The sequence below is a fragment of the Lottia gigantea genome (assembly GCF_000327385.1).
Source record: "Lottia gigantea unplaced genomic scaffold LOTGIsca_77, whole genome shotgun sequence".
Lineage (NCBI taxonomy): Eukaryota > Metazoa > Mollusca > Gastropoda > Lottiidae > Lottia > Lottia gigantea.
Window position 1 is genome coordinate 584,403 of NW_008710566.1, and position 26,924 is coordinate 611,326.

At 35.4% G+C, this 26,924-nt stretch overlaps 5 protein-coding genes across 5 annotated transcripts in view; 4 read left to right on the forward strand and 1 right to left on the reverse strand.

The window, feature by feature from the left end:
• Window positions 1–5,014, forward strand: part of LOTGIDRAFT_168619 (hypothetical protein) — a gene marked incomplete at both ends in the record, with an annotated part of 14,481 nt that extends 9,467 nt beyond the window's left edge. The window contains 8 exons of the mRNA XM_009066505.1: window positions 783–873; window positions 1,856–1,938; window positions 2,069–2,168; window positions 2,471–2,577; window positions 2,754–2,885; window positions 3,475–3,631; window positions 3,770–4,567; window positions 4,827–5,014. Coding sequence (XP_009064753.1) covers window positions 783–873; window positions 1,856–1,938; window positions 2,069–2,168; window positions 2,471–2,577; window positions 2,754–2,885; window positions 3,475–3,631; window positions 3,770–4,567; window positions 4,827–5,014 — 1,656 coding nt within the window. The remainder of the gene's footprint in view (window positions 1–782; window positions 874–1,855; window positions 1,939–2,068; window positions 2,169–2,470; window positions 2,578–2,753; window positions 2,886–3,474; window positions 3,632–3,769; window positions 4,568–4,826) is intronic.
• A 6,311-nt stretch (window positions 5,015–11,325) lies between these two features.
• On the reverse strand, window positions 11,326–14,448 carry LOTGIDRAFT_168620 (hypothetical protein; the record flags this gene model as incomplete). The annotated part of the gene is made up of 2 exons (XM_009066506.1): window positions 11,326–13,479; window positions 14,380–14,448. The coding sequence occupies 2 exons, from the start codon at window positions 14,446–14,448 to the stop codon at window positions 11,326–11,328; spliced, it is 2,223 nt and encodes a 740-aa protein (XP_009064754.1).
• Window positions 14,449–16,522: 2,074 nt separating this feature from the next.
• LOTGIDRAFT_131973 (hypothetical protein) lies at window positions 16,523–17,179 on the forward strand (the record flags this gene model as incomplete). The annotated part of the gene is made up of 1 exon (XM_009066507.1): window positions 16,523–17,179. One exon carries the CDS (start codon window positions 16,523–16,525, stop codon window positions 17,177–17,179), a length of 657 nt encoding a protein of 218 aa, XP_009064755.1.
• A 1,511-nt stretch (window positions 17,180–18,690) lies between these two features.
• Window positions 18,691–20,992, forward strand: LOTGIDRAFT_236219 (hypothetical protein). Its single transcript, XM_009066508.1, has 5 exons — window positions 18,691–18,916; window positions 19,079–19,169; window positions 19,483–19,604; window positions 19,832–19,919; window positions 20,156–20,992. The coding sequence occupies exons 1-5, from the start codon at window positions 18,759–18,761 to the stop codon at window positions 20,588–20,590; spliced, it is 894 nt and encodes a 297-aa protein (XP_009064756.1). The 5' UTR covers window positions 18,691–18,758; the 3' UTR covers window positions 20,591–20,992.
• A 2,163-nt stretch (window positions 20,993–23,155) lies between these two features.
• LOTGIDRAFT_168623 (hypothetical protein) lies at window positions 23,156–26,789 on the forward strand (the record flags this gene model as incomplete). Its single annotated transcript, XM_009066509.1, has 7 exons — window positions 23,156–23,328; window positions 23,728–23,824; window positions 24,561–24,679; window positions 25,286–25,373; window positions 25,638–25,732; window positions 26,101–26,227; window positions 26,730–26,789. 7 exons carry the CDS (start codon window positions 23,156–23,158, stop codon window positions 26,787–26,789), a joined length of 759 nt encoding a protein of 252 aa, XP_009064757.1.
• Between the last annotated feature and the right edge of the window lie 135 nt (window positions 26,790–26,924).

Here is a 26,924-nt window from a genome sequence, read left to right on the forward strand (position 1 = left end):
AATTAGAGGTTTGCTGGTCAACATACTTTCCCAAACATTCAACATTTTCATCATTTAAATAAGGTAATTTGTCAAATTGCAAACAATTGAATTAACAAATGCCACCAAATAACATGGGTCTCTATATCATTTGTGAAATGATGTAATGAACAAGAGGAAAGAGCACCGCCCTGACTTAAACCCCTTTTGTATTCTCAAATTACGTTGCAATGTAAATGATGTTTAAGCACACGCCACCCAAAAATAAACCTTGATAACAATTTCAATTATGTTCTCCACAAACCACAATTGAAGAATCACCAGATTTTTTGTGGTTTTAATTTTGATTAATTCTCTAAAACGGAGACGAGTCATCCATCATTTGGGAATGAATCCGGTTCTGATATCAGTCAGATTAAAAAATCTAAAACTGATTGTTATATTCGGCTTATTGATGAATGGTGTCGAAACGCGAGAGACTATCAAATGAACCTCGTGTTTTATGTGTAAAGAATATATTTAGCTATGGTGAATGGGGCGAGCTGAAATCTCTATAATTATTTGGTCTTAAAAAACGATCGAGATGTATGATTATACCAGCTAAAGCATATGTTACCAAGCAATAAACATGATATTGGTGTACCCGTATACCTTTAGATCAAACCTTTTTTATTTTCATCATGTGAACCTCTAAGCTGAATGTAAGATATAAGTTGTAGGTTTAATTCGAAAATGAATTTCCGATTTTTGAAATAGTGAAAGAAACAAGCTTTCTAATATATTTTTCTTTTATTTTCTTTTAGGCTGGAGTCATTACTAAATCCAAAGTCCAATGCCACGTTCCCTGTTCCAATCCGATCAAACGAAAACGACAATGTTGTCCGTCTTGCAAAGGTAAGAACTCAATTTTCAACTTTCACTTTGTGAACATTAGAGCCTGGACACTCAAGATCGATATCGGTAGTCCTGATCAAATAATCGAGACAAACAGATGGTCAGCTGGAATCTGGATGTCGTCTGGTCGTGCATCACGTAATGTCATAGAAACGGGATGCAGACGAGACTAAGGGGTCAAGGTCAAAGTACAAATCTATCGATCAACCAGCTTTATGATAAAATTCGGTTTCTAACTCGAACGAGAGTTTGACGGGTGATATTTATTCTCGAGATGACGTTAATAAAGGTTTGCCCTCTCATAAAATGTCAAGCAGTGCAAAAAACCAGTCGGAAAAGTAGAAAATACGAAACTGTATACGATATTTTATCATAACGAGTTTTGAAAAGTTCAACTTATGTTTGGTTTTATTTGGGACTAAATGGGCGGTCCATTGTTGGCAGTGAAAGGGGAGTCTGTTTACCCTTCTCCGGTGTCCTTTTCGTTTATTGTCCACCCCTAGTCCACCTAATGTCCACTTAATGACTTGTAAAGATCAACCGTACATAAAATATGGCTAAGGATGTCAAGAGAATAAGAGACACTGAGTTAGAAACTCTAGAAGAAGTCTTTGACTTTGGGGCATTTAAGGAGTTTTGGATGTTTACGTTGTTTACAGAAACCCAGCATCTCCTCACCTCCTTTCCAACGTCAGAAAAACGAAATACATTTGATGATCAGTTCTAAATTTCACATCAAAAGATTTTATTTCGCTCATTAGACACGTTTTGGGATTTTATCTGATTTCTTAGAGTAGACTCAATCATCGAGTGAGATAAGGCATTAGACCTTTCTTGCTCTATTCCATATTGCTACTTTCGTTTTATCAACGTTCAAATACTAATTACGTGCATGAACGTGCAAATTACGCATCAGCATACAGATAAATTCATTCCGAAATAATATTAATGTTAAATATTAACCCCTGTTTTCTAATTTTAGGTTGCCATTTTGACGGTGCCGACAGAAAAAATGGTGAAAAATTTGCCCTCGCATCTGATCCATGTGTTGAATGCAAGTGTAGGGTAAGTGAAAATATTTTTAATCGTAGCTCAAGATATAAATTTTCAAAATCATTTTATGTCGAATCTGCGAGTCTAAAAAACCCATGTTTGACAATTTTTTTAATTATTTTTTTTTTTTTTTTTTTTTAAGAAAGGAAGTGTTACTTGTATGAAAAGAGCTTGCCCTGTTTTGAATTGTCCCGATGAAGTCATTTACCAACCAAAAGGCGAATGTTGCCCAAAATGCAAAGGTATGTAATTAATTTAAAAAACTTTTTCGATTTACGTCGAACGTTTTAATTAATTGATTTACTTCAGATGTCGATCTGAAGATTTCCAATTTAAGATATGACTTTGATATTTTCTTATCGAGAAAATAAATCGAATTCCTTTCAAACGACCTTAAATGAATTTTCGAAATGTTTTCAAGGGAAGAACAAAATCACCTGATGTCATTACCACTTGGTTTTTCATTTTTATTTGTTTTTTTGATATTTTAACTCACTTTCATAGTGATATTTTTCTAAATATTCCATTTCGTTTTTAATTGCAGGAATGAGAAAGATTTTTGACTTCCCTGGTGCCTGTTATTTCGCTAAACGTGTTTATGTGGATGGTTTTTCTTTTGAACCTAAATCCGAAACAAGATGTACCTGTACGGTAAGTGGCTTATCAATTTAATCAAAAAATTTTGTATCGCACTTCAAGATTGGCATTTGAAAAAACAAAACTCAGAAATAAAATCAAATTCGCTTTCTGGTCTTAATTATAAATTTATGAATTTTGAAATATTTGTAACACTTTGATTTGATTTTTAATTTATTTTTTAATTTCAGAAAGGAACAGTTATTTGTGAAAAAGCAACCTGCCCTCCCGTAGCATGTCCAGTAGAAGAGCGAGTACAGAAAGGCAGCTGTCAAGTTTGTGAACCCAAAAGAAATTGTTTATATGATGGAAAAATTCACATGGTAAGTCTCTTTTTCATGCTGCTACAATTTTTCATTTCATTTCATCATTAGTGTACTTTATTTCATTTCATTAGTATTTTTTAAATTCATTTCAATAGTATATTTAAATTCATTTCATTAGTATAATTAAATTCATTTCATTAGTATATTTAAATTCATTTCATTAGTATTTTTTTTAATTTCATTTCATCAGAATATTTAAATTCATTTCATTAGTATATTTAAATTCATTTCATTAGTATATTTAAATTCATTTCATCAGTATATTTAAATTCATTTCATTAGTATAATTAAATTCATTTCATCAGAATATTTAAATTCATTTCATTAGTATATTTAAATTCATTTCATTAGTATATTTAAATTCATTTCATCAGTATATTTAAATTCATTTCATCAGTATATTTAAATTCATTTCATTAGTATATTTAAATTCATTTCATTAGTATATTTAAATTCATTTCATCAGTATATTTAAATTCATTTCATTAGTATATTTAAATTCATTTCATTAGTATATTTAAATTTCATTTCATATTTCAAAACATTTTCATTTCATTTCATTATTTAATTTTATTTTATTTTTCAGCATCGATCAAAGTGGCAACCCAGAATGTGTACCCAATGTTCTTGTCAAAATGGAGTAACCTACTGTCAAAGAGAAAGGTGCAACAATTCACTGTCGTGTCCCAATGGCTATAAACTTCAATTTCAACCTGGTGAATGTTGTCCTAAATGTGTTGAACGTAAGTTTTTCAATTTTCATCTCTAATTTGCAATTTGACCAAAAATATTTGTTATGATTTTTATGCTATTCTGAGTAAATTGTATTTATTTTATAATTCGTTTCGGTTGTTTCTTAATATTTAAATTCCATATTTTAGATGATGCCGTATGCCGAGTTTTTGGTGACCCCCATTATAGAACCTTCGACGGAAAGATGTATAACTTCCAAGGTACCTGTAAATACATGTTGAGTCAAGATTGTCAAGGCAAAGATTTTACTATCAAAGTGAAGAATGGTGTGCGGTTATCCAGTGGTTTTGCTTGGACTCAGATGGTCGTAGTGTTAATGGGAGATACAAGAATCAGCTTTCGTCAAAATCTACTCATCAAAATCAACCGCCGTCGAGTTCAGCTTCCTTACACCATTCCGGGAAAATTCAGCATTCGTCGTGAAGGTCATTCTGTAACATTCCGGGCTGATATTGGTCTAAAGGTTGTCTGGGATGGTGACAGTTTCCTGGAAGTCACTGCCAGTAGAAAATACAAGAACCGACTCTGTGGGCTGTGTGGAAACTACAATGGACTCGAAACCGACGATCTGATCGGTCGCAAGGGGAAGAATTATCTACGAGGTGAAGAATTCGGAAATTCCTGGAGAATTGGAAGTAAGAAAGCCTGCAAGACCCAACCAAAAGTTAAGAATCTCCAATCTATTTGTGATAAAGACTTCAAAGCCAAAGTTCGAGCCAACAAAGAATGCAGTGTCCTTTATTCCCGCGCTTTCTCATCCTGTCGACGAGTTGTCGACGTGACTCCTTACGTCACTTCCTGTGTTACCGACATGTGTGATTGCCCCCATGGAAAGAAATGCTCCTGTGAATCCATCCAAGCCTACGCCCACGAATGTAAACGAGCTGGCCATAAAGTGAAGTGGGAGAAAGTTTCAAATTGCAAAGGTATGTAGCATCATCAACACCTGCTATCACTTTATTTTGAGACCTCATCAAGCACTGCCAGTGTAATTTTCCACTAGGGAATTAAGTGCCTTGGACGCAAATCGAATATGGAAGCGATCAAAGTTCTCAGGTATCCAAAACACATGTTTACAGTCAGTGGATTCTCTAATAATGTTCGTTGTTTAAAGCCCCTGGGGAATTTTATCATAATGTTTACTTTGTTTACAAAATATTTATTGTTTTCTCTTTGTTTTTTCAGCTCCACAAAAGAATTGTCCCAAAGGCGCTTACTACTCATTATGTGCACCAGCCTGTCCCAAAACCTGTTCCAGCAACAAACCAGACGGAAGCTGTTCCAAGAAATGTTCCCCAGGTTGCGTCTGCCAAAATGGTGCTGTTTTATACAAAAACAGATGTATTTCTCCAGAGAAGTGTCCAAAAACGTAGACGACGTACCAAGAATGCCATCGGAAGGCTGAAAATACCAATTATCCATGGTGCCTTGCCAGTAGGCGCATCTATCATTCCACTGTTCCGTACAGATTCAGAATGTCGGTGGTGGTGACCTTTGATTAAAGGTCAGACGAGAAGAAACGTGAAACCGGAAGTAGTCCGAGAAATCATCTGGAAGGCTTAATATCAAATAAGGTTTCGAACCGAAGACACCAGCCCCTGGGGAATTAATGGCCACAATGAAACAATACGAGTAACATCAAATAGTCATGACATAGTTACCTCCCTTTACAAGTCTGCACTCTTTTATCAAGGAGGAAAGAACAATATATCAGTGCTTTTTCTACCTCTAAAACTAAAGATCGTAGTGCTCAACGTATGCTATGTACGTTATGATAATAGTGCAATATATTTGTTGATGTTGGTGAAAAAAAACCCAATTAAGTCATAATATTAAATACCAAATGTGATGCTATGTTGTTTGTGTTTTGTTAATGCTATGTTAATTGTAATGTTACAATTTTCATCTTATGATATTGCAAAGAAATACTGCAAAGTTTGTAATGTTATAATTACTGCAATGTTGTGTTGTAATGTTATAATTACTGCAATGTTGTAATTTAGGTGCTATTTTGATGTTGATATTAAAGATTAAATACAAATTGTATTGTCGTGAATATTGTTGAAGTATTTATTTGTATTGTGTTATATATATATATATATATTATTTATATTTTTTCTGTATTTGTATATAAGGCGATATTAATTTATTTTGTAAATAAAACCTATTTATTATAGCAAAGTTTTTAGATTTATTTGCCTTTCTTAACATCTAAATGAAATGAATGGAGTTTTACGTTCTATTCTTCTGCACCAAGCCAAGACAAGAGCTCATCCCATATAAACAAAAAGCACTAGAGATATTTGGAAATTTGGAGACTTAACCTTTGAAAATTTCAAACACTCACCGGTAGCTGAATAATTTCGTTGTAACAAATTCTTAATATCACCTCTAAGGTACTCTTCTGAATTTCGTTCTAGCGTTCCATTCTTTCAATTTCTCGGGAACTCTTCTTAATTTCATTACAACTGGCTGTTATTGTTTAACTTCATTTTGTTACAATAGGCTGAAACAAATTACGTTCTAACGAAATTGTTACAGTTTTGTTTTCGGATTACCATATGAAATCGCTTTCTGTCATAATTCTTTCTCTCCAATTTTGAGTAAGAATAAATATTTTCTAACTATCATCATTTCAAAATTTTATTTTCAAATTTCGTTTCAACGAATTGACTGGCATTTGAATTCCTAATGACTCAAATGTTTTAGAATATGAAATATATATCGGTCAGGTTATGAACAGATTTCAAATCTGGAATGACATTGAATGTCAGTGACACTGACGTCATCAGCGAAATAATTAATCTGATTCGTGGTTCACTAATTAACATGAATTTATCTCATTAGCATAAATGTATCTTATAATAGATTTATCTAGTAAACAATAACATAGAGTTATCTTATTAACGTGAATTTATCTCATTATCATAGATTTATCTTATTAGCATAGATTTATCTCATTAGCATACTTACTAATAGCATAATTTATCTACGTTATAATAGCATAGATTTATCTTATTAGCATAGATTTATCTTATTAGCATAGATTTATCTTATTAGCATAGATTTATCTTATTAGCATAGATTTATCTTATTAACGTGAATTTATCTCATTATCATAGATTTATCTCATTATCATAGATTTATCTCATTATCATAGATTTATCTTATTAGCATACTTACTAATAGCATAATTTATCTACGTTATGATAGCATAGATTTATTTCATTAGCATAGATTTATCTACTAAACAATTACATAGAGTTATCTTATTAACGTGATTTTATCTCATTATCATAGAATTATCTTATTAGCATAGATTTATTTTATTAGCATACTTACTTAAAGCATAATTTATCTATGTTATAATAGCATAGATTTATTTCATTAGCATAGATTTATCTCATTATCATAGATTTATCTCATTATCATAGATTTATCTCATTATCATAGATTTATCTTATTAGCATACTTACTAATAGCATAATTTATCTACGTTATAATAGCATAGATTTATTTCATTAGCATAGATTTATCTCATTATCATAGATTTATTTTATTAGCGTACTTACTAATAGCATAATTTATCTACGTTATAATAGCATAGATTTATTTCATTAGCATAGATTTATCTCATTATCATAGATTTATCTCATTATCATAGATTTATTTTATTAGCGAACTTACTAATAGCATAATTTATCTACGTTATAATAGCACAGATTTATTTCATTAGCATAGATTTATCTAGTAAACAATAATATAGATTTATCTTATTAACGTGAATTTACCTCATTATCGTAGATTTATCTTATTTATTTATCTTAATAGCATACTTACTAATAGTATAATTTATCTACGTTATAATAGCATAGATTTATTTCATTATCATAGATTTATCTCATTATCATAGATTTATTTTATTAGCATACTTACTAATAGCATAATTTATCTACGTTATAATAGCATAGATTTATTTCATTATCATAGATTTATCTCATTATCATAGATTTATCTTTTAAGCATACTTACTAATAGCATAATTTATCTACGTTATAATAGCATAGATTTATTTCATAATCATAGATTTATCTCATTATCATAGATTTATCTTATTAGCATACTTACTAATAGCATAATTTATCTACGTTATAATAGCATAGATTTATTTCATTAACATAGATTTATCTCATTATCATAGATTTATCTCATTATCATAGATTTATTTTATTAGCGTACTTACTAATAGCATAATTTATCTACGTTATAATAGCACAGATTTATTTCATTAGCATAGATTTATCTAGTAAACAATTACATAGAGTTATCTTATTAACGTGAATTTACCTCATTATCGTAGATTTATCTTATTTATTTATCTTAATAGCATACTTACTAATAGTATAATTTATCTACGTTATAATAGCATAGATTTATTTCATTAGCATAGATTTATCTACTAAACAATAACATAGAGTTATCTTGTTAACGTGAATTTACCTCATTATCGTAGATTTATCTTATTTATTTATGTTAATAGCATAGATTTATTTCATTAGCATAGATTTATCTAGTAAACAATTACATAGAGTTATCTTATTAACGTGAATTTACCTCATTATCGTAGATTTATCTTATTAGCATAGATTTATCTTATTAGCATACTTACTAATAGCATAATTTATCTACGTTATAATAGCATAGATTTATTTCATTAGCATAGATTTATCTAGTAAACAATAATATAGAGTTATCTTATTAACGTGAATTTACCTCATTATCGTAGATGTTAATAGCATAGATTTATTTATTTAGCATAGATTTATCTTAGAATTAATTTATCGAAATTTGCAGAAATCTTTTGTTGCTAATTATTTTAATAAGGTGATTAGTTCTTGTGCTGATAAAAATATAAACAAATTCTTTTTGCTTTCAATTTTTAGAAGTGTTTCTTATAAGTTTAAATTCAATCTTACGAAAACACACTTTTTTCAACACAAAGTCAGACTATAAAGTCGATATTTTGAATTTGGTTTTACAAGTCGTTAAATTTCAAATAAGCGACAATATTGTGCGAAGACGGTATCTCTGAAAACATTGGATTTACTTAATTTCATTTTGGGCAAATGTATAAAATTAACAATTTCAATGAAAATGGCAATATTACTCACCTAACTTCTAGCCTGACTTCGTCAAATAACTAAAACTTCTTGCATTCAACATAGTAAATATAACTATGACTAGTTTTTAAGATAATCTCAATTGACATGACATGACCATGGATTTTTCTTAATTAGACACTTGTTCACTAATTAGCATGAATATAGTTCATTAATATTCAGTTTTAAGTACTTTTAACATTTATCGGATGACAAAACACTTTTCAATATTTTCGGAAAAAAATACATAACCCTATTAAGTATTTCAATTTATGTTGAATACAAATAGGCCTAGTGGAACGGTACGTCATATTTTGTGTAAAAAAAATCAATATTAAAGGGACAGATGCGCCATTTTCTGGGGTTGATTTGAGTTCTGGATATATATGTACATAGTCTTCAGAATTAATAGAAATGTACGAAAATTGCATAATTCCTTCAAAAATATCTCAAACTATCAATTTCTTCCTATTTCGATAGATGTTTTTTTCTGTATATGGTAGTGTCTCAAAATAAGACGATTCGTCTTTTTAACTTTCAAACGCGGATAATTTCTGGACACACGTGGATTTGAAGGGTCAAAATTAGACAGTGAGCTGTGAACACTATTACCGATTAGTTTAACTAACAAATTTCTAAGATTAAAGTATGATTGGTTAAAAAAATACCGCTTCCGTCCTTTTTATTACTAGTGTTAAAAAAACAGTCATTTTGAAATAAAATTCAAAAAATCATTTGATAGAAATGTATATCGGAAAATTTCATTTGAAAAAAACAGGAAAAAGTATAATAATGTAAAAATTCTTAAGGCTGTTCACCTTACTAATGATATTAACATTTCTTTGTCCTAATTCGGGGTAAATCCGTGAACACATTTTCCTTGATATACGAATGTAAAGGACACAATCAAACTTTCTGATCACATTTTAGCCAATTAATCGAATGTAACTGACGTTATTGTTTATACCTATCTATGTGAACACTTCTTTCTCGATTTTTCGAATATAGTTGATTATTATATTGTTATGTCTTGTTTGTATCATCAGTGAACACTATTTAGTTTCAAGTATACTTTGGCACTATACACCCGGGGGGTAAGGGGGCAATTTAGAAATTTTAGGTGGGTAATCAGTCGATTTGCAGTCCAGTATATTATTCTTTAAGACAATGATATTTTAAGGTGTTCTAATCAGTCAGGCTATATTCTCTGACATGCAAAAACGATTGCAGGGAAAACTTCAGAGAAAATCACGAAATAGTAAGGATTTATAGGGGAAAGGGGTAATGGAAAGAAATGGGCTGAAAACCCCTGCTATAGACTGTGGTCCTTGTTTCTGTATTTTAGTGAACACAACTTACCCAACGATTGGAATGCAGCTTGTAAGTGATGACAACTTATGAATATATTAATCCGTCTTTTGCGTCAATACCGTGATTACAAGTTTGACATTAATTTGTTGTTCAACATAGTGGCGAGACAGATGTGGCATTAAGCTTGTTTAAATTAGTGAACACATTTTGTCTAAAGATTCGAATACAATAAACAAAAATGCGTGCTAGATACTTTGTCTACAATCAGTCCAAATTTTTTGGCTAAGTAAGTGAACACATTTTGCCTAATGATTTGAATAGAGCTGACATAATGACATGATAGTGGGTTAATTTATCGTTAGGTGATATATTGTTAACGTGAGTAGTGTTAACATCAATAGAAGAAGGCAATTTTTTGTTAATTTCCACATTTTTATACGCCCACATGGACGTGGGCGTATATTGTCGGCACCCCCGTCGGTCCGTCCGTCCGTCAACATTTGCTTGTAAACGCTCTAACAACTAGATTTTTTGATGGAATCGAATGAAATTCGGTATGTGTATACATATTCACAAATCGAAGATCAAGTTCGAATTTGAGCTATTTTCAACTGTTAGAAGCAGAGTTATTGCCCTTGCCCCAAAATCTTAAATATTTACCATCCGCATGCCGTGGTGGGCGTATATGGCTGTGGTCCACTATCTTTACCATAAGAAATAATAAAATGTTAATCAACATATCTATTTTTCGAAACTCTTAGCTTACACTTTATTTATTAAAAATCTTTTGGCTTTTTTTTACCCTGGGCTGTGCTTTTATGAGACTATGGTCCAATCAACATCTAATACTGTTGTCGATAGTGAATTGAATTATTGACATCTGCTTCTACAGGTGCTAAAGGAAGTGCGGATTTTTTGTTTGAAAATAGTGAATGCCGTCCGCTTAGCGATTTAGTGTAGTGCGTTTGACACCTGCCCTCCCTCCTCCCCCCTGTCCCCTATTCTCTTTCCACTTCTAGGTATGTAAAATTTGTTGATGCCATAGTTCGGTTGGTTAATGTCTACTTTCAATACATAATACAATTCAGACATCGAACTAGTTAAAGGGAGATAATTCATTCAAATATTTAAAAAGAGACTATTGCATTATCCTATGTTTTATTTCACTTCGTATCAAGTCGAAACTTTGGCTTTCGTGTATACAAAGTCTGGTGTTACAGTTGTTGTGGGTCCCAAGCCAAAGTTGACGCGAGTTGTTTATCTGGAGTAGAAGGCGATAAGGTCACAGCTTCATATCTGTCACTTATGGTCTCTCGACTGCCAGATTTCAGAGACCCGTACTCCAACTCTGACAGCGGCTCTGATAAACGAGATAAACTCTGTAACGCAGAGCTATGAGGTCCCTTATGGACTGGGTGACTCCTTTCGAGACTGGACGGACTCGTCATTGCCAACTCTTTCTCCAACTGTCGCTTCTCGTGTCGCTCTTCTTCCAACAGCTTCTCAGATTCCAAAATGTCTGCTTTCAGATCGGTTGCAAAGGATTCAAAATTCGGATTGATTTCGGATTCCAGCTCGTAATCCTGATCGAGTACCACAACCTGAAAACGTAACATCTTCATTTCGCTCTCACCCACTTGCAATCGATGCTTTAACTGTTCCATATTGCGCTGGAGATCGAAATATTTGGACGTACCACTAATAGCAGATTCGAAGATCTTCTGGTTTTCCTTTAATCGGATTTGATCAAAATGGTGCGCTCGCTTCACATCATCCAGACGTTGTTTGATGGACTTGTGTTTCGATTTTAAAACCATTAAGCGTTCTCCTCGAGAATGCAAGCTATCCAGCTCACATCGGTAGTTACTCAAGTTCGCCTCCAAATCATCAATGTTTCGACTAGTCTCACGAAGCTTGATCACTAAATAATTGTAGCCATTTTCAGTGAGCGGCGAAGGTTCCGGACTCGGCGATCGTGAAGGATCAGAACCAGAAAACGACCCCGTTAACACGGAAACTCCAGATCCATCGTCTGGAATCTTGAAATAATCTCTATCTACACTATCTAAGGTCCTTTCCCTAGAATTCCCACTGCTGTGCTCGTCTGGTTCTCTCGAGACATTGATCCTGGTTGTTTTTGATGAATGTAGTCTCGGTTGATCTATTCTACACGTGTTCCCGTCTATTCCATTGCTTGTTCTTGACGTTTTCCCCAGTGTTGCATTTCGCATTGGCGTGTTGGGTTCTTGGAAATTGCTTGTTTCGGAGTTGGCATCATCACTTCTAGCAGTACCAAGGTCTAGTTTTAAATCACTATCATCTACGAAAATATGTGGCTGAACAATAGCTTGTTCGGGTTTGTATTTTGCTACTCGAGGTTTCTTGATGAAGATTCTTTGGCGAGTTGAAGATGTGGACGCAGTCGAGCTTCTTCTGGGTTTGGATGTGAAAGGCCGAGCTGGTCGCGCAGTTTGAGATGGGACCACGGGGGTACTGGATTCGAGCTGGGGTCTCGCCGATCGCGATTTTAATCCAGGAGAAGGTGCAGTGATAGAAGCCTGTACCCTATCCACTTCCGATCTTGGGGTCTCGGGTCGTTCCAACGGTAACGACGGGTATACTTGATGAGCTAGTCGTAGCCATTGTTTTGAAAGTTCTATACATTTATGACACTTGGTGAAAATGTCGGGAACAAATCGTAACAAATGTCGATAAGGTTCGAAATTGCTCATATGATGAAGTTCATATTCACTATCTGGATCAAAATCATCAGCATCAATAGGCCGATCCTCTTCCGGCAAGAGATTTTCCCATCGGTCCTTCATGTCAGTGAGTTCGTGGACGATTACGGAGAGTTTCTTATTTTCGTCACCACTGATAATGTCTAAGGTGGAAACGCCTAAAAGTCTAGGCGACTCTTCCGGCTCCTCGACCACAGCCTCGAACGAAACTCGACGTCTGTCATTTTTGGTCGTCTGCATAGAGTCACGTGGTTGCCTTCCACTACTTACAGGAGCTGCAGCGATATTGTAATAGAATTTATGAAGATAATTATAAATTTCCACGTCGAAGCTGGTTTTAATGATTTTGATGTGGTTGATATCGTTTTGAAAATTGTGGAAATAGTTTAATAGTCTTCGTTCATCATCGGATGGTTTGCCATTGGAGCTGAGCTTGATGCGGACCAGTATTCGTTGAATGTCGCCAACAGACGAGAGATGCGACTTCTCTGTATACTGCATCAGTCTTCCGAGAAATATCTGGAGATTTTCCTTTGAAAATCTGGACATGCCATGCAGCAGCCATTTTTCAAGAACTGCTAGTTTGGCTTTGATACTTTCGGTTTCCTGCTTCTCTTTTACTGGTTCCTGCAAAAGAAAAATAGTTATATTTGCCTGTCTCAATATCTCAATAATATAAGTTCCCTTGATACATATATACAAAGACTAGAAATCAGAATGATGTACATATGTAAATAGAATCTATAAGTGTGGTATATTAGGCTCATATATATCCCTTGTCGAACAAAATTACGTTTGTTATACAAGTAAGATAATTATAATATAATATAGTTTGATCCTATACAACTGATTAATCGGATCGGATCTTAATAACTTATATCTGATTATATTATAGTATATTATTATACAATCTGTTAATATACTCTTACTATTTAAAGTGGTAGTATGTACTGATTTACAGCAAATAATATAACTTGAAACCCCTTTATCATTGTCGTAATAAAGGATCGAAAAGGGTTTTGTTTTGAAAGCGATAACCAATTGAAGTTCGTGGAACTAGGATGACATTGTATTGATATCGAAGGACTCAGATTTACAAACAGGTCCGTAGCTACATTGGGAGAGGGGGAGGGGCAGGGGCAGGGACAGGGACAGGGGCAGGGGCAGAGGCAGGGGCAGGGGCAGAGGCAGGGGCAGGGGCAGGGGCAGGGGCAGGGGCAGGGGCAGGGCATGGGGGGGGGGGGGGTATTCCATTGCTGCAACTACACATCATACACTGTTGCCCTTCCAGATATATTACTCGCCCCTTCAAATAATCAAATCTAGCCGCGGGTCTGTAAACAAAACCCGATGTATTTGAACGTTGTTCTGTAACATACTTCCCCTTTACAGTGGTTGCACATTGTTTTAAATGCAATAAGCACTTGTATAGAAACAGGTAAAATAAATGATATAGTACTAAATATATGTATAAGATCCTCAGTGTTCGTGGATCCCTAAAATTAAGCGATAAAAACACAAACCTACCTGTAATTGAGACTGTATATCATGTATAAAATCACTGGAAAATATTCCCACTGTTTTAGTCGGCAGCATGATTTTGTCCGTTCACCCACGATCCCTAACTATTCTGAAGTACGGACGATCTGATATGGCCCCGGTTGACTTGTTATGAACAATCGCTATAACGCCCCGTTCGATGATTTATATTATAATACATATATCTATTTACACTAATATACAAGTTCATATTAATCCCATTACCAGTTTAAAGCCACGATATGTGGGATGATCCCTAGCTTAATAAAATCAAACAAAAAATAACGATAGCTGCGATTTGATTGGATTGTACGCCAGTGAATACAGTTAATGAGAGCCCACGACAAAAAGGCTTTAAACAATATTACAGTCTTTCTGTGGAGGGCTCTCTCTGGTTGGCTGTATTCGTTACAGTCCAATCAAATCGCTGGAGTTACAAACTCAAGATACAAGAATAGTGGTTATTGCAGTCAAGGATATAAAACGAAGTAGGCTATAGCTTGGCATGGTGAGGATATAATGTGGAAGTGACAATAATCGTAATGAAAAATAATAATAGGGCGTAAAACTCTAGAACACAATAATGACATATATTGACTGTCGTAGAGTTGCTCATGAGTAACAAATACAGAACAAAACAATATTAGGACGTAAAACTCCACCCCGACGAAAATATAACATGTAGTCACTTTAAGCAAGACAAACTGCTATGTTGGAGATTAGCTATATTGGGGATTAAGAGATCACGTGGTTTATTTTGGTAAATATTGTGTGGATTAAAATGAATAAAACAGAAACACGGTACCACACCTTGCACTGGGTCATAATATGCACTTTTTTATCACTCAGTCGGCAAGTTTCAAATCAATAGAAAGGAAAATTTGAAAGGCCTTTGAAATTTACTTAAAGGGATTGCCAACAGGTTTTCTAAATTTTTGATGTGTATCGGGGAAACTGATAGCATCAATTTGCGTCAATGAAATTTTCAATCAGACGTCTGTGGTTCCTACAATTCCACTAAGCCCAAGATGACATCACTAATCGCAAAATATGCTTTATCACAGTCATAACTCAACTCCCTTCGCAATTAGTGACGTCATCAAACACTTAGTTAAGGTGTCAAATCTAAAACAGAAAAGTATTCCATTTCATTTGTGAAGTCTAACAAATGTATTGGACAGTTAATCAAATTATAGTCTACTTCTGTTTGAGAAGTTAACACGAGCAGAGCAGAGTTGGCAATCGAACGCAACATGACACACGAGAGAAGACAACTCTCTCAAGATGCAGACGTGAATTTCTGTAAAAAAATGTCTACTTGTAAGGGTATGTCGACGTGTAGCAGGCTTCTGTCGGTGGCTGGCTTGTTGAATCGTGTAAATGATGTCATAATATGCGGTGATTTGAAGAAGTCTAAGGAACATGTTTTGTATTTTGGAGGGGATGTGCAGGTAAGACTTGCAAATGGCCGTGTTCGATATGTTGACTGTTGTTTAGCCCAGACTCCCCGGTCCACTTTACTATGTAAGCCTACGTTTCGTCTCTTTTAGCCGATAATTGATCCAATATTGAAGAAGTTTCCTTTTAATAGGCTAATGATCATTATATTTTTGTCAAAGTAGACTACAAAATACGTGATAGTCCGAAAACTTCTGAAATAAAAAACTATTATGTTACTGTTCGTCTACAATGAAGTATCGCTGAAAATACCAATCATGTTTTTTTTTCACATGTAAATTTATCAAACCTCGTTTATTAAATTTCTATGGAGCCGAGAAAAATTTGAATATAATTTGTGAAATGATCGAAAAAGTCTAGTTCGAGATTCATTGTTGACGTTAAGTATGACAAATACTAAGCCTATAGTGGATAGGATAGGAAATATCAGGTGAGGGGGGCCGAGCACAAAACTATGTTAAATGATAATAATTTGAAAGTTGGGGAGGGGGGGGGGGGGCAGGGATTGCTTTTTCATATTTGGATAGCCAATGAATGATTTGATGGCGAATCAAGATGGTAAAGTATTGGTAGGTAGGTCTAAATATATTAGTCTTGAAAAAATACGCCTGATAAACCAGGGATTGAAAAAATAAAGTTTCAATTTCTTTTCATATAGGATTATAAAGAAAATATGGAAAGTCACCGAGACAACAAAAGATACGCTCATTGGAATCTCGAAGACACGGCTCAATTAATTCATTCCAAATTTCCTGGCTCTACGGTCTTGGTGATCAAACCATCAAAAATGCACCTGAAAACTTTTAGTGTTTATAATAATTTTGTGGAATCAAATGACTTTGGATGTCCGAGCCATTCCACAGAATATGGTGCCATTTCCAATTTGAGTAAACTATACCAAAATATTTTATCCTTATCCGATGCAGGTCCGCATCCATTATCTCTAATTGGTTTCAGTAAAGGTTGTGTCGTACTTAATCAAATAGTTCACGAACTTGTAGGACTGGATACTCTGGACAAAGAGTCTAACGAATTCGTTAAAAGAATCCAGCAATTCTATTGGTTGGATGGTGGTCATAGTGGCGGGAAAAATACATGGGTAACAGACGGCTCATCGTTAACGGCTCTGGCTCAATTGAACTGTGATATCCACGTGCACGTGACACCTTACCAGGTCAAGGACGCGATGAGATCTTGGATTGGTCGTGAGGAAAAGAAGTTTGTGAACACGCTAAAGAGACTTGGTGCGAATTTGTCCCATGTCTTACATTTCGAGTCTGAAGAAAGGTGTATCGAGAACCATTTTAAAGTCTTACAAGAGTTCCGGTGAACTTGAATCCAATTGTGAGGACTTTTATGAGCATATTATTAACCGTGTATCAAAAAAATATTTGTTGGTCTTCGTTTGAATATCGAAAAAGGAGTAGCACCAACTAGTACAAATATCCTGACAGAATATTTCTTAGTATAATGCACGACGAATAACTTCAATTTTTTTGTTTTTATTTGGCTTAAGTATACAAACCAGTACATAGGGACTCTAATAGGGTTCATTTAATTTTTTCCTCATAGGATCCGATTTTTGAATATCCAAAACAAGCTGAATCGGAAAACACATCTAGTTAAAGATGAACTAGGCTATACACCGCAATCAAAGAGTTTGGTACTTTGATGCCGGGAACTTTCTAAAGCTATGAAAAATTTGTGGGAATTTTTAACTGCCAGTTAACCAAGCATAGTTTTAAACTTTTCTAACTGAAGCATATGTCGCAATTGGGGCTATAGGAAATGAACTTCCTATCAAACTATAGACTCATGGGCGTATCTAGAGAAGGCCTTGGGGGCGGGGGCGGGGGGGGGGGGGTCTTTTATTTGCAAAATAGGAGGTCTCTCTCCGAGGGAAGGCCTCTCCTTGAGGCCGGTGGTATGGGGGATGCCAGCGACTCCCAGAAGCCAACGGTTTTCGGATGACCTGTGATGAATTTTGAGAATTAAGTGGGCTTTAAACTTCAAAATAAGACCTATCACATGTCCAAGGGGAGGACTACGGGCTAGTCCCCCTCCCCCTGAATACGCTACTATATTCCTGTATCTTTTGTCCTATCTTATGGCTTGTTTATATATATTATTTCGTTCGATATTCAGCTCAGTCATTAAGTGTGATGTATATTTATTTGTTATCAAAAATTATCATTTATAATACATCATTTTCTTTAAATAAATATTGGGGCTCTGCAGGCAGTTCTAAACAGGGATCCTTTTTCAACAGAGTAGCTCGCTCTACACGAGAGCTAACTCCCAAAAACTCATAAAGTTTGATATTACAGAGTGTTCAACAGAGTAGTTCGCTCTGTATGTAAGCCACACCCCCTAAATGCTGAAAGTAACATTAAAGCCTACTTCACAGTTTTTCACTGTATGTAAGCCACGCCCCAGACTCTATCAAAAATGTCTAAATCAATACTTTACTTTGACAAAGTTGTCACCTTTGGGTGTTAACCACGCCTCAAAGATGCTTAAAGTCATGCTTACATAGAAATGTGTTTGGCAAAATAAAAGGTTTCTGTCGTTAAATTTTTAAGGTGGGTAAGTCGTCCTCGGGTACCTCAGATGCCAATTCTAAATGCGATCTGAAGGCCAAAATTTCCCTCATTTCTCACTGCATGACATGACTTCTTTATAACCCAAATGAGGTGTAATAACGAAGGACGTAAAACTCCATTTAAAAAAAATTAAAAGCGATATTTATCTCGAAAACAACACCGTTTCGAAATGAAACCGATAGCCTTTGATCAGATAACAAAATCAAGCATCTGATATCGAACATTCACAATCACATGAGAGATAAAAACCACCTTCCTTTTTAAGCTGATTTTCGTTGAAGACGGGTGAAGTCAGAAACCAGCATCATGAAGTTCTTACTCTCAATTTTGAATTTCGCAGTCTTATATTTTTGTTTGGTTGAAAGCCAGTTCTGTGCCAAAGATGAAACACATCCTTGTAGATGTAACGGAACACTTGGAGTGGTTGATCTCAGTTCATTAGCTACAGCGAACAATGAACCGAGGTAAGATTTGGTTTGTTTCTTTTTTTTTGGCAAAAGGGGGTAGGGGGATGTGTCTTAAATAATTTTAACCCCGTGCATGTAATACTCCATGCGATGTCTAATGTTAGAACGTATTTCGTTATGTCATGTTAATTTTTTGGATAAACTTTCATTTCATTTCAGATTTAAAGACGTAGAAGAATTGAGTGGTACCTATTTGTATTCATTTTCCCCGTGTACCGCATTCAATGAAGGTGGCTGTGTTGGGGTCTCGGTAAGCACCATTTTATAGAGAAGCCGGCTTTTAAAAATTATCGATTGCCATGGAGTGCTCAGAAGCTGATATGTCATGACCCTTTCCAATCATACAATTCTCCGCACTGTATAATCTTTTGTACGTATATAGGATTCCTCCTGAACTATGTCGTATTTTATTGCTTTAACGATCCGGATCTCTTTCTGACAATTTTTTTTACAATTTATCGTTGATTTAGATTAAATAAAACGTTTTTTAGCTATCCGTATCACTTTTCACAAATCTGTTTTAATGCTGCCGTTGAACTGACGAATAAATAATTATTTTTTAGGGGTGTAAAACCGACAACTCGTCTTTCTATACCATTGGAAAACCATCGTCTTCAAATTTCTTCTACGATGAACCGAGTGATAAATTGAGCATTACTTTTATAGCGAATGAAGATACTCCACGGTAGGCTAACTTATGTAATCTTGATCTAGCAAAGGAGTCAGGGTATATCTAGCCCTTGATATATTTGCAATCAGACCAGTCAAATTAAAAGTAGACCGTTATTTATTAGCTTTTAATTTTAATATAGCCGCTTCAGTCAGGGTCTAACGACAGCCCTCTTGAACGTTCTTCAAATTGACCTTTTGACCTGACTGAAAATGACTGGTTTATTTTTTTGTTTTGTTTAGATCAATGCGAGTATTTTTGGTCTGTGACCCGAATGAAGAAGGAAGTTTGAACGTAACTGGTCCAAACCCGGTCGGATCTGATAACGAAGTAAGTATATAATGGAATTTTCAAATATCTTCGGATCTTTATCGTGCACAGCTTTCTATTTATTGTACAGTCAGAACGAATAGACGCTTTTCAACCTGTTTTAATGACAAGGGGAAACTGGTTTGGAGAGATCTATGTACTGAAGTGGTTGGCAGGAGACTGTCTCCCAAAACCACCACGTCTTCCGCGTTCACATAGAAAGTCCAATGCTCTTTTAAAACATTTTTTTATCGTAGGAAATGACGTTGACGAGTAAATATTGCTGCTTCCAAACTGGAGAAACTACAACAACCGTACCACCAACTACAACGACCACGGCCGCTCCAACGACTACGGCCGCTTTGACTACGACTCCAGAACCTGACACAACATCAGAGGAACCAGATACGACATCAGGAAGTGAAACGACAGAACCATCAGGCCCAACAGAGCCCTCAGAACCAACGTCATCCGGTCCTACAGAACCTGCTTCCGATTCGACCGAACCGCCAGCCTCCGGTTCCACAGAACCAGTTACAGGATCATCAATGCCAGCCAGTGAAACAACTGTCCCTGTTACCGGATCAACCAATCCAGACGTAACCACGACCGAATCGTCTTCTCAGTCAGTTCACATGGCAGGAGTTATTGCCCTTGTTACCCCAATAATATTGTATAAATTGTTGAATTGATTCAATTGTAAATGTGATTTTTCTCATCGTTTGTGATATTTATAAAGACATTTTAGGTTTGGGGATATACATGTTTTTCATATCGGCATTTCATTGCACGCCATTAACATTCTCACTTGCAGATATCACCAACAATAATAATATGATGACGTCATGGACTATAACTGCTCGTTAGAAAGTTAATATTGGCCCGGAATCAATGACAGTCTAAGCATCACTGTACTGCTTTGTTTAATTTCTCAAAAACCGAACGTCGGATACAGATATAGCTGTATTTAAGCTTTATGAGCTTGGCAGCTATATCCCTTTAAACTTAAATGCCGTGAATCGTTTATCATTTTACTCCTGTGTAGATACATCGCCCAAATGCTTCATTCATCCTGAAATAAATATCTTTTAATTAAATACGACCTTTTTTTTACCTTTGTTAAAACACGTGGAATTGGGTAGAAATATCTTATATTGTAGAATATTCTCATTGCCCCATTCTCCTCGTGTTCAGTGAGATCACACACTGCAAGCACATTTTAAGCATGTCCTGATGTTGGATTCGCTATCTGAAACATCTCGGCATACAATAAGGAAGTTTTCGTGTAATTTGTGGACTTTTTCTCCATTTCACGGAATTTATTTGCTTTCGTAACAAATCTAAAAAGCCATATTCCATATCAAGTCCGAATCATAAAGACAAAATCAGAATGTTCAAGGTTTCCCCCGTCGCCTTCTGGCACATGTGCTGTGTTTTTGGAAAATACCCCTTTTCCCACCTTCCGAGTGTAATGTACACAACATAACTAGGGAAACAACAGTGGCTCAACTACCTTAGGTACTGGTTGAACCAAGCCCGCTGGCCCCCATCCCCAGAAAAAAAATCGGGATAGCCTATGTTTAAAAAACCCACTTCAGGCCGCGGGCCCCAACTCATCTAGTCATTCGCCCAGTCTGGCTACACACTCAGCTTTGCAAACCCTCTAGTTAAGAACATGTTGAAAAGTAGCGTGTCAAGATTATGATGAAAACCACGAATCAAGAACATGTTGAAAAGTAGCGTGTCAAGATTATTATGAAAACCACGAATCAAGAACATGTTGAAAAGTAGCGTGTCAAGATTATGATGAAAACCAAGAATCAAGAACATGATGAAAAGTAGCGTGTCAAGATTATGATGAAAACCAAGAATCAAGAACATGATGAAAAGTGACCTGTCAAGATTATGATGAAAACCAAGTATCAAGAACATGTTGAAAAGTGGTGTGTCAAGATTATGGTGAAAACCACGTATCAAGAACATGTTGAAAAGTGGCGTGTCAAGATTATGATGAAAACCAAGTATCAAGAACATGTTGAAACGTAGCGTGTCAAGATTATGATGAAAACCAAGTATCAAGAACATGTTGAAAAGTGGCGTGTCAAGATTATGATGAAAACCAAGTATCAAGAACATGTTGACAAGTGGCGTGTCAAGATTATGATGAAAACCAAGAATCAAGAACATGTTGAAAACCAAGTATCAAGAACATGTTGAAATGTAGCGGGTCAGGATTATGATGAAAACCAAGTATCAAGAACATGTTGAAAAGTGGCGTGACAAGATTATTATGAAAACCAAGTATCAAGAACATGTTGAAAAGTAATGTGTCAAGATTATGATGAAAACCAAGTATCAAGAACATGTTGAAAAGTAGCGTGTCAAGATTATGATGAAAACCAAGTATCAAGAACATGTTGAAAAGTAGCGTGTCAAGATTATGATGAAAACCAAGTATCAAGAACATGTTGAAAAGTAGCGTGTCAAGAACATGATGAAAACTAGCAGGGGGCGTATCTAGAACATGTTGAAACGTAGCGTGTCAAGATTATGATGAAAACCAAGTATCAAGAACATGTTGAAAAGTAGCGTGTCAAGAACATGATGAAAACCAAGTATCTAGAACATGTTGAAAAGTAGCGTGTCAAGATTATGATGAAAACCAAGTATCAAGAACATGTTGAAAAGTGGCGTGTCAAGAACATGATGAAAACTAGCAGCGGCGTATCAAGAAGGTGTCTGAGGCGGGAAGAGCCAGAAATAAGAGCTGGTGTCTCTCCGAGGCGAGGCCCCCAAGAGCTAATGTGTTGCAGGTGGCCTGAGATGAATTTTGCCCATTTAGAGGACTTAATTTTCACTTCAAAAAAAGACCTTTCACAGACAAGAATATGATTAGAACATGCATCTTCAGGACACAATGAGAACAAAGCCACGTTTTGCTATAAAGTAAAACACTCGCAACCGGTTTCTCTTTTAGAGCCCCCGAGGCCTGGTTGAATTACATGATTGTTGAGAACTAAGTGTAGTGGAGGGCATCAGAGCACTCAATGAAATCCTCCAATGCGCCCCTGACTCAGTGTATACTCACAATACAAAAGATGTGAATCTAAAGGTCCCTGTCCTATCTTACATGTTAATTATATATTTATCAATACTGTAAGTATGAAATAGGTAAAATCACTCGTTATCTTCACATGATCGTTTTCTGATAGCAGCTCGACATCATTTCACGTGATACCTTTTGTCCACATCTCAAAATGGAGTCGGATTTGAAATCTCTTTTTCTCTGTAGTTTTTCTCTGTTATTTTTAATGTTGGTGAATGCCGATGATCCAACTGATGTCTGCACTCAAATTAATTCCTGTTCGTGTCAGAATTCTAAAGGAGTGATAGATTTGAGTCCGTTAGCTCTCTCTGGAGGAGACCCTAAGTAAGTTACCGTTTTTTTCTAACAATTTACGCCCTTAGCTCTTGAGAGGCTAGGCTCAATGCTTTGGACAATATATGAACATCGGGTTTAGGTGTACGAGGCAGGGAGAAGGTTAAAGGAAGAGGAAGTTAGTTCGGCGAGGGGTTGGGGGTGGTCTTCTGTGGTAGTATCAACTCCCTATCAGATTTTTCCTGCAATTTGTAAAAACATTGGAGACGTTCAGGCAGTTTCAGGCAACAATCAGAAGACAATCATTCTCGACTTTCATCATTCGAAAACTTGACTGTGGCCTCTATATGTAGTTGGCATACTCTCTAAGACATAAAATCTTGCCCATGCCTTACTTGCACTCCCCATCTCAGTTGTCTTTGGATTTGAATATGTGAATTGCTATTACAGGTTTAAAGATCAGCAGGATTCATCCGGAAATTATTATTACTCCTGGAACCCCTGTAACCCATTTACAGAAGACCCAACCTCATGTTCCGGTGTTATGGTAAGCAAAAGCAGTATGAGCATGCAATTCTTGTGGTTGGGGTGGGGGTGTTAACACAGTGCTCTATCGTCTTTATTGGTTTAAGAGACACGACAGTGTTTGCTTGAAAAGCTGATACAGCCTAATTATTGGCTATCCACATCGCTTTTTAGATTTTAATTGCATTGAAGTTGAACGTCGGATATTGATTCTGATAAGTGACATTGAGAGCTGAAATTGAAATCTAAATTGTCATTTTGCATGGACATTATGATAATGAATTACTCTCCCTGAAAAAAAAATTAACCGTAAAAATAGCTAATAGAGCTAGTATGTAGATTGTAAAATATGTAGACACAGCTTTATGGAAAAACAATCACTGGTTAAAATTTTATGCTACGTTTTGTCGTGTTTCCCCCGTCGCCCTCAACATAATGATAAGAGGTGATGGGAAAATTATATATTATACATATGGAATAACAATCATGTGCCTGAGGACGACGGGGGAAATACGTCGAAACGTTGCATGAAACTTTAACCAATGATTGTTGTTCCATAAAGCTGTGTCTATATAGCTATTTTAATTGTTAATAGGCCAACTTTTATTGTTAGCAAATTGCATTAAATCACATAATCTCAACTTGTCACTCTTAACTGGGTTCAATCCTTGCTAAGCACCAACCTAGTAAGTAGCCATTTTTTTAGCATTCCCGTGACCGCATGCTTAATACAAGTTTGACTGTACCTTAATTTTCAGGGTTGCCAAACGGATATGACCAACTATTTCAGCTTGGGTACACCGGATAGTGCTAAATTTACTACCGACACATCAAAGGGGCTGATATTGCAGTATTCTGCCACCACCGACGCCACGAGGTAAGTCACTCTAAAGAAAAGGTCAAATAGGAATTATTTGAATTACTTAAATGTTACTTACTACTTTGCTTACTCCAATTCGGCTAATGAAGATGGGAAGTGTGCAATGAGCGAAATATAGCTGGCAATCTACTCAAAGAACATATTATCTTGAGCTGTATTTAAACCGATTTAATTTATATTGAGTGAAGTAACCCACAGAAAATGAGGAAACAAGATAATGTACTTTTATGTTGTGCGGACACACGAACAGTCTTTGTCGCCGATTTTTGTCGCCAACGCGAATCTTGAGTAAAATCTCACGTGTGCCCGAGCTTCCACGATATGATTATCGCGTTGTCGACAGGATTTATAATATCAAACCAGACAGAATGTCATCAACCAATCAGATTCCTTTTCCTTCCTATGCATAATCCGCATGTGATTATCGATAGTGGAAAACGACCGAATGGGGTTTTTTTTTGTCTCCGCGTGTGCGCGCAGCCGGTCGGCGAAACTCATAACAAGACTCAAGTGGGCGACAACAATCGCCGACCAAGACCGTTCGTTTACCCGCGCCATTAGCATTAAACTTTTAAAAAAACTGACAGTGTTGTAATATTTCAGGACGCTGGATGTCATATTGAAATGTGATGAAAGCAAAGAAGCCAGTTTGGCCGTGGCTGGTGAAAATCCTCCAGGGAGTGCAACTTATGTAAGTGCTACTCAGTTTATACTGCCTTGATCAAAGTATCTCAGTTGGTCTTTTCTACTTAAACGATCATGATATTGCTTCTTTCTAATTAATAATCAACGTATTCCAGCTTCAAAACGGGAATAGTTGCTCAACAATATTTTAATCCTAATATTGGGAAGTGAGGTCAACACAACGTTCAGGTTCAGTTTCATTTATAAGAAAATCGATGCACACTTCCACTTTAATGGTATTTTTTGAATAATTGGAACATTTATTTTACAGGAAATGACGTTAACCAGTAAGTACGCATGCCCATCAGCTGGTGGAGGGCCGACCATTACTGTGGGTTTATCTACTGGTTCATATATCACCATCATGTAAGTATTTGCGACTGGGGTTGTCAACTTTACATCTTTCAAAACCTTATCTATAACGGTTTATGACCTAGGCGAATTATGACCTTGAACTGATGATCAAAACCTAGTTTTAATACTTGTGATCTCTAAAACTTGTGGCCTAGTGTTCGACCTTATATTTGTGACCTGTGACTGAAACTCATCGCCTTCTGATTTGTGACCAACATTAATTTGGCCAAATACTCGTGACCTAGGCGTAATTCTTTTGAATTAATTTAGGCGTAAATCTATCAGTACTGTAATATTTCTAATCCAGACCTTATGATTGGGACTATAGACTAATTAATACTTGCTTCAACAGAAACGTCTTAATTTAATCCTTTTTTCAGATTTTTCGCAGTATTTGTAGTATACTTCATTGCTGGGGTACTCTTTCAAAAATTTGCTCGACACGCCAGTGGAAAGGAAATTACGCCAAATTTATCTTTCTGGTCGGCGTTACCCGGATTAATAAAGGTAGGCTAAGGGAAGTTGTATTCCTTTCTGTTAACTAGTAAAGTGAATAATATTTCTTTATAATTTCTATTGTATGCCTTTAAGACGAATTTGCTGTTACAGAAATCATTTAGATTTAGATATCCATTTAAAGTGATATTACGTCTTAGAATGAACATAAAATTTAGTTCTCAAGAATGGTCAATATGAGTATATATTCATCAGTGAACTTACCTGGTGTCATAAAGTTACAACAGAATCCCTGTAAAATCTAGAAAATTGGAAAATTCATAAAACTAAGTAATTATTGAAAAACGCCTAATCATAATATTAAGCGTTTTTCAATAGTTAATTGCATTTTTATTAAGTTTTTTTGATTTATCGGAATATATTTATAAGAATCCTGTTATGTTATTTTTGACACCAGGTATATCTACTGATGAATATATGCTCTTAAGTTGACGAGCGTTTCTTCATATCCCTTTGAAAACGTATCAAATTGTGTCTGGGTTTTTATTTTCAGGACGGTGTATTATTTACAGTTAAATGTGGAAAAGGCAAAAGTTCATATGATAATATTTAATGTTATACAGTTTAGTCTAAACATTGCTATAAATATCGTAGTTTTGAGGGGTTTATTTGCAAGTCCATTTATATGGAAGGCCGCAAGGGACAATTTCTCACACTTGTTTCAGATTCGTATTGCAGTCATCTGATT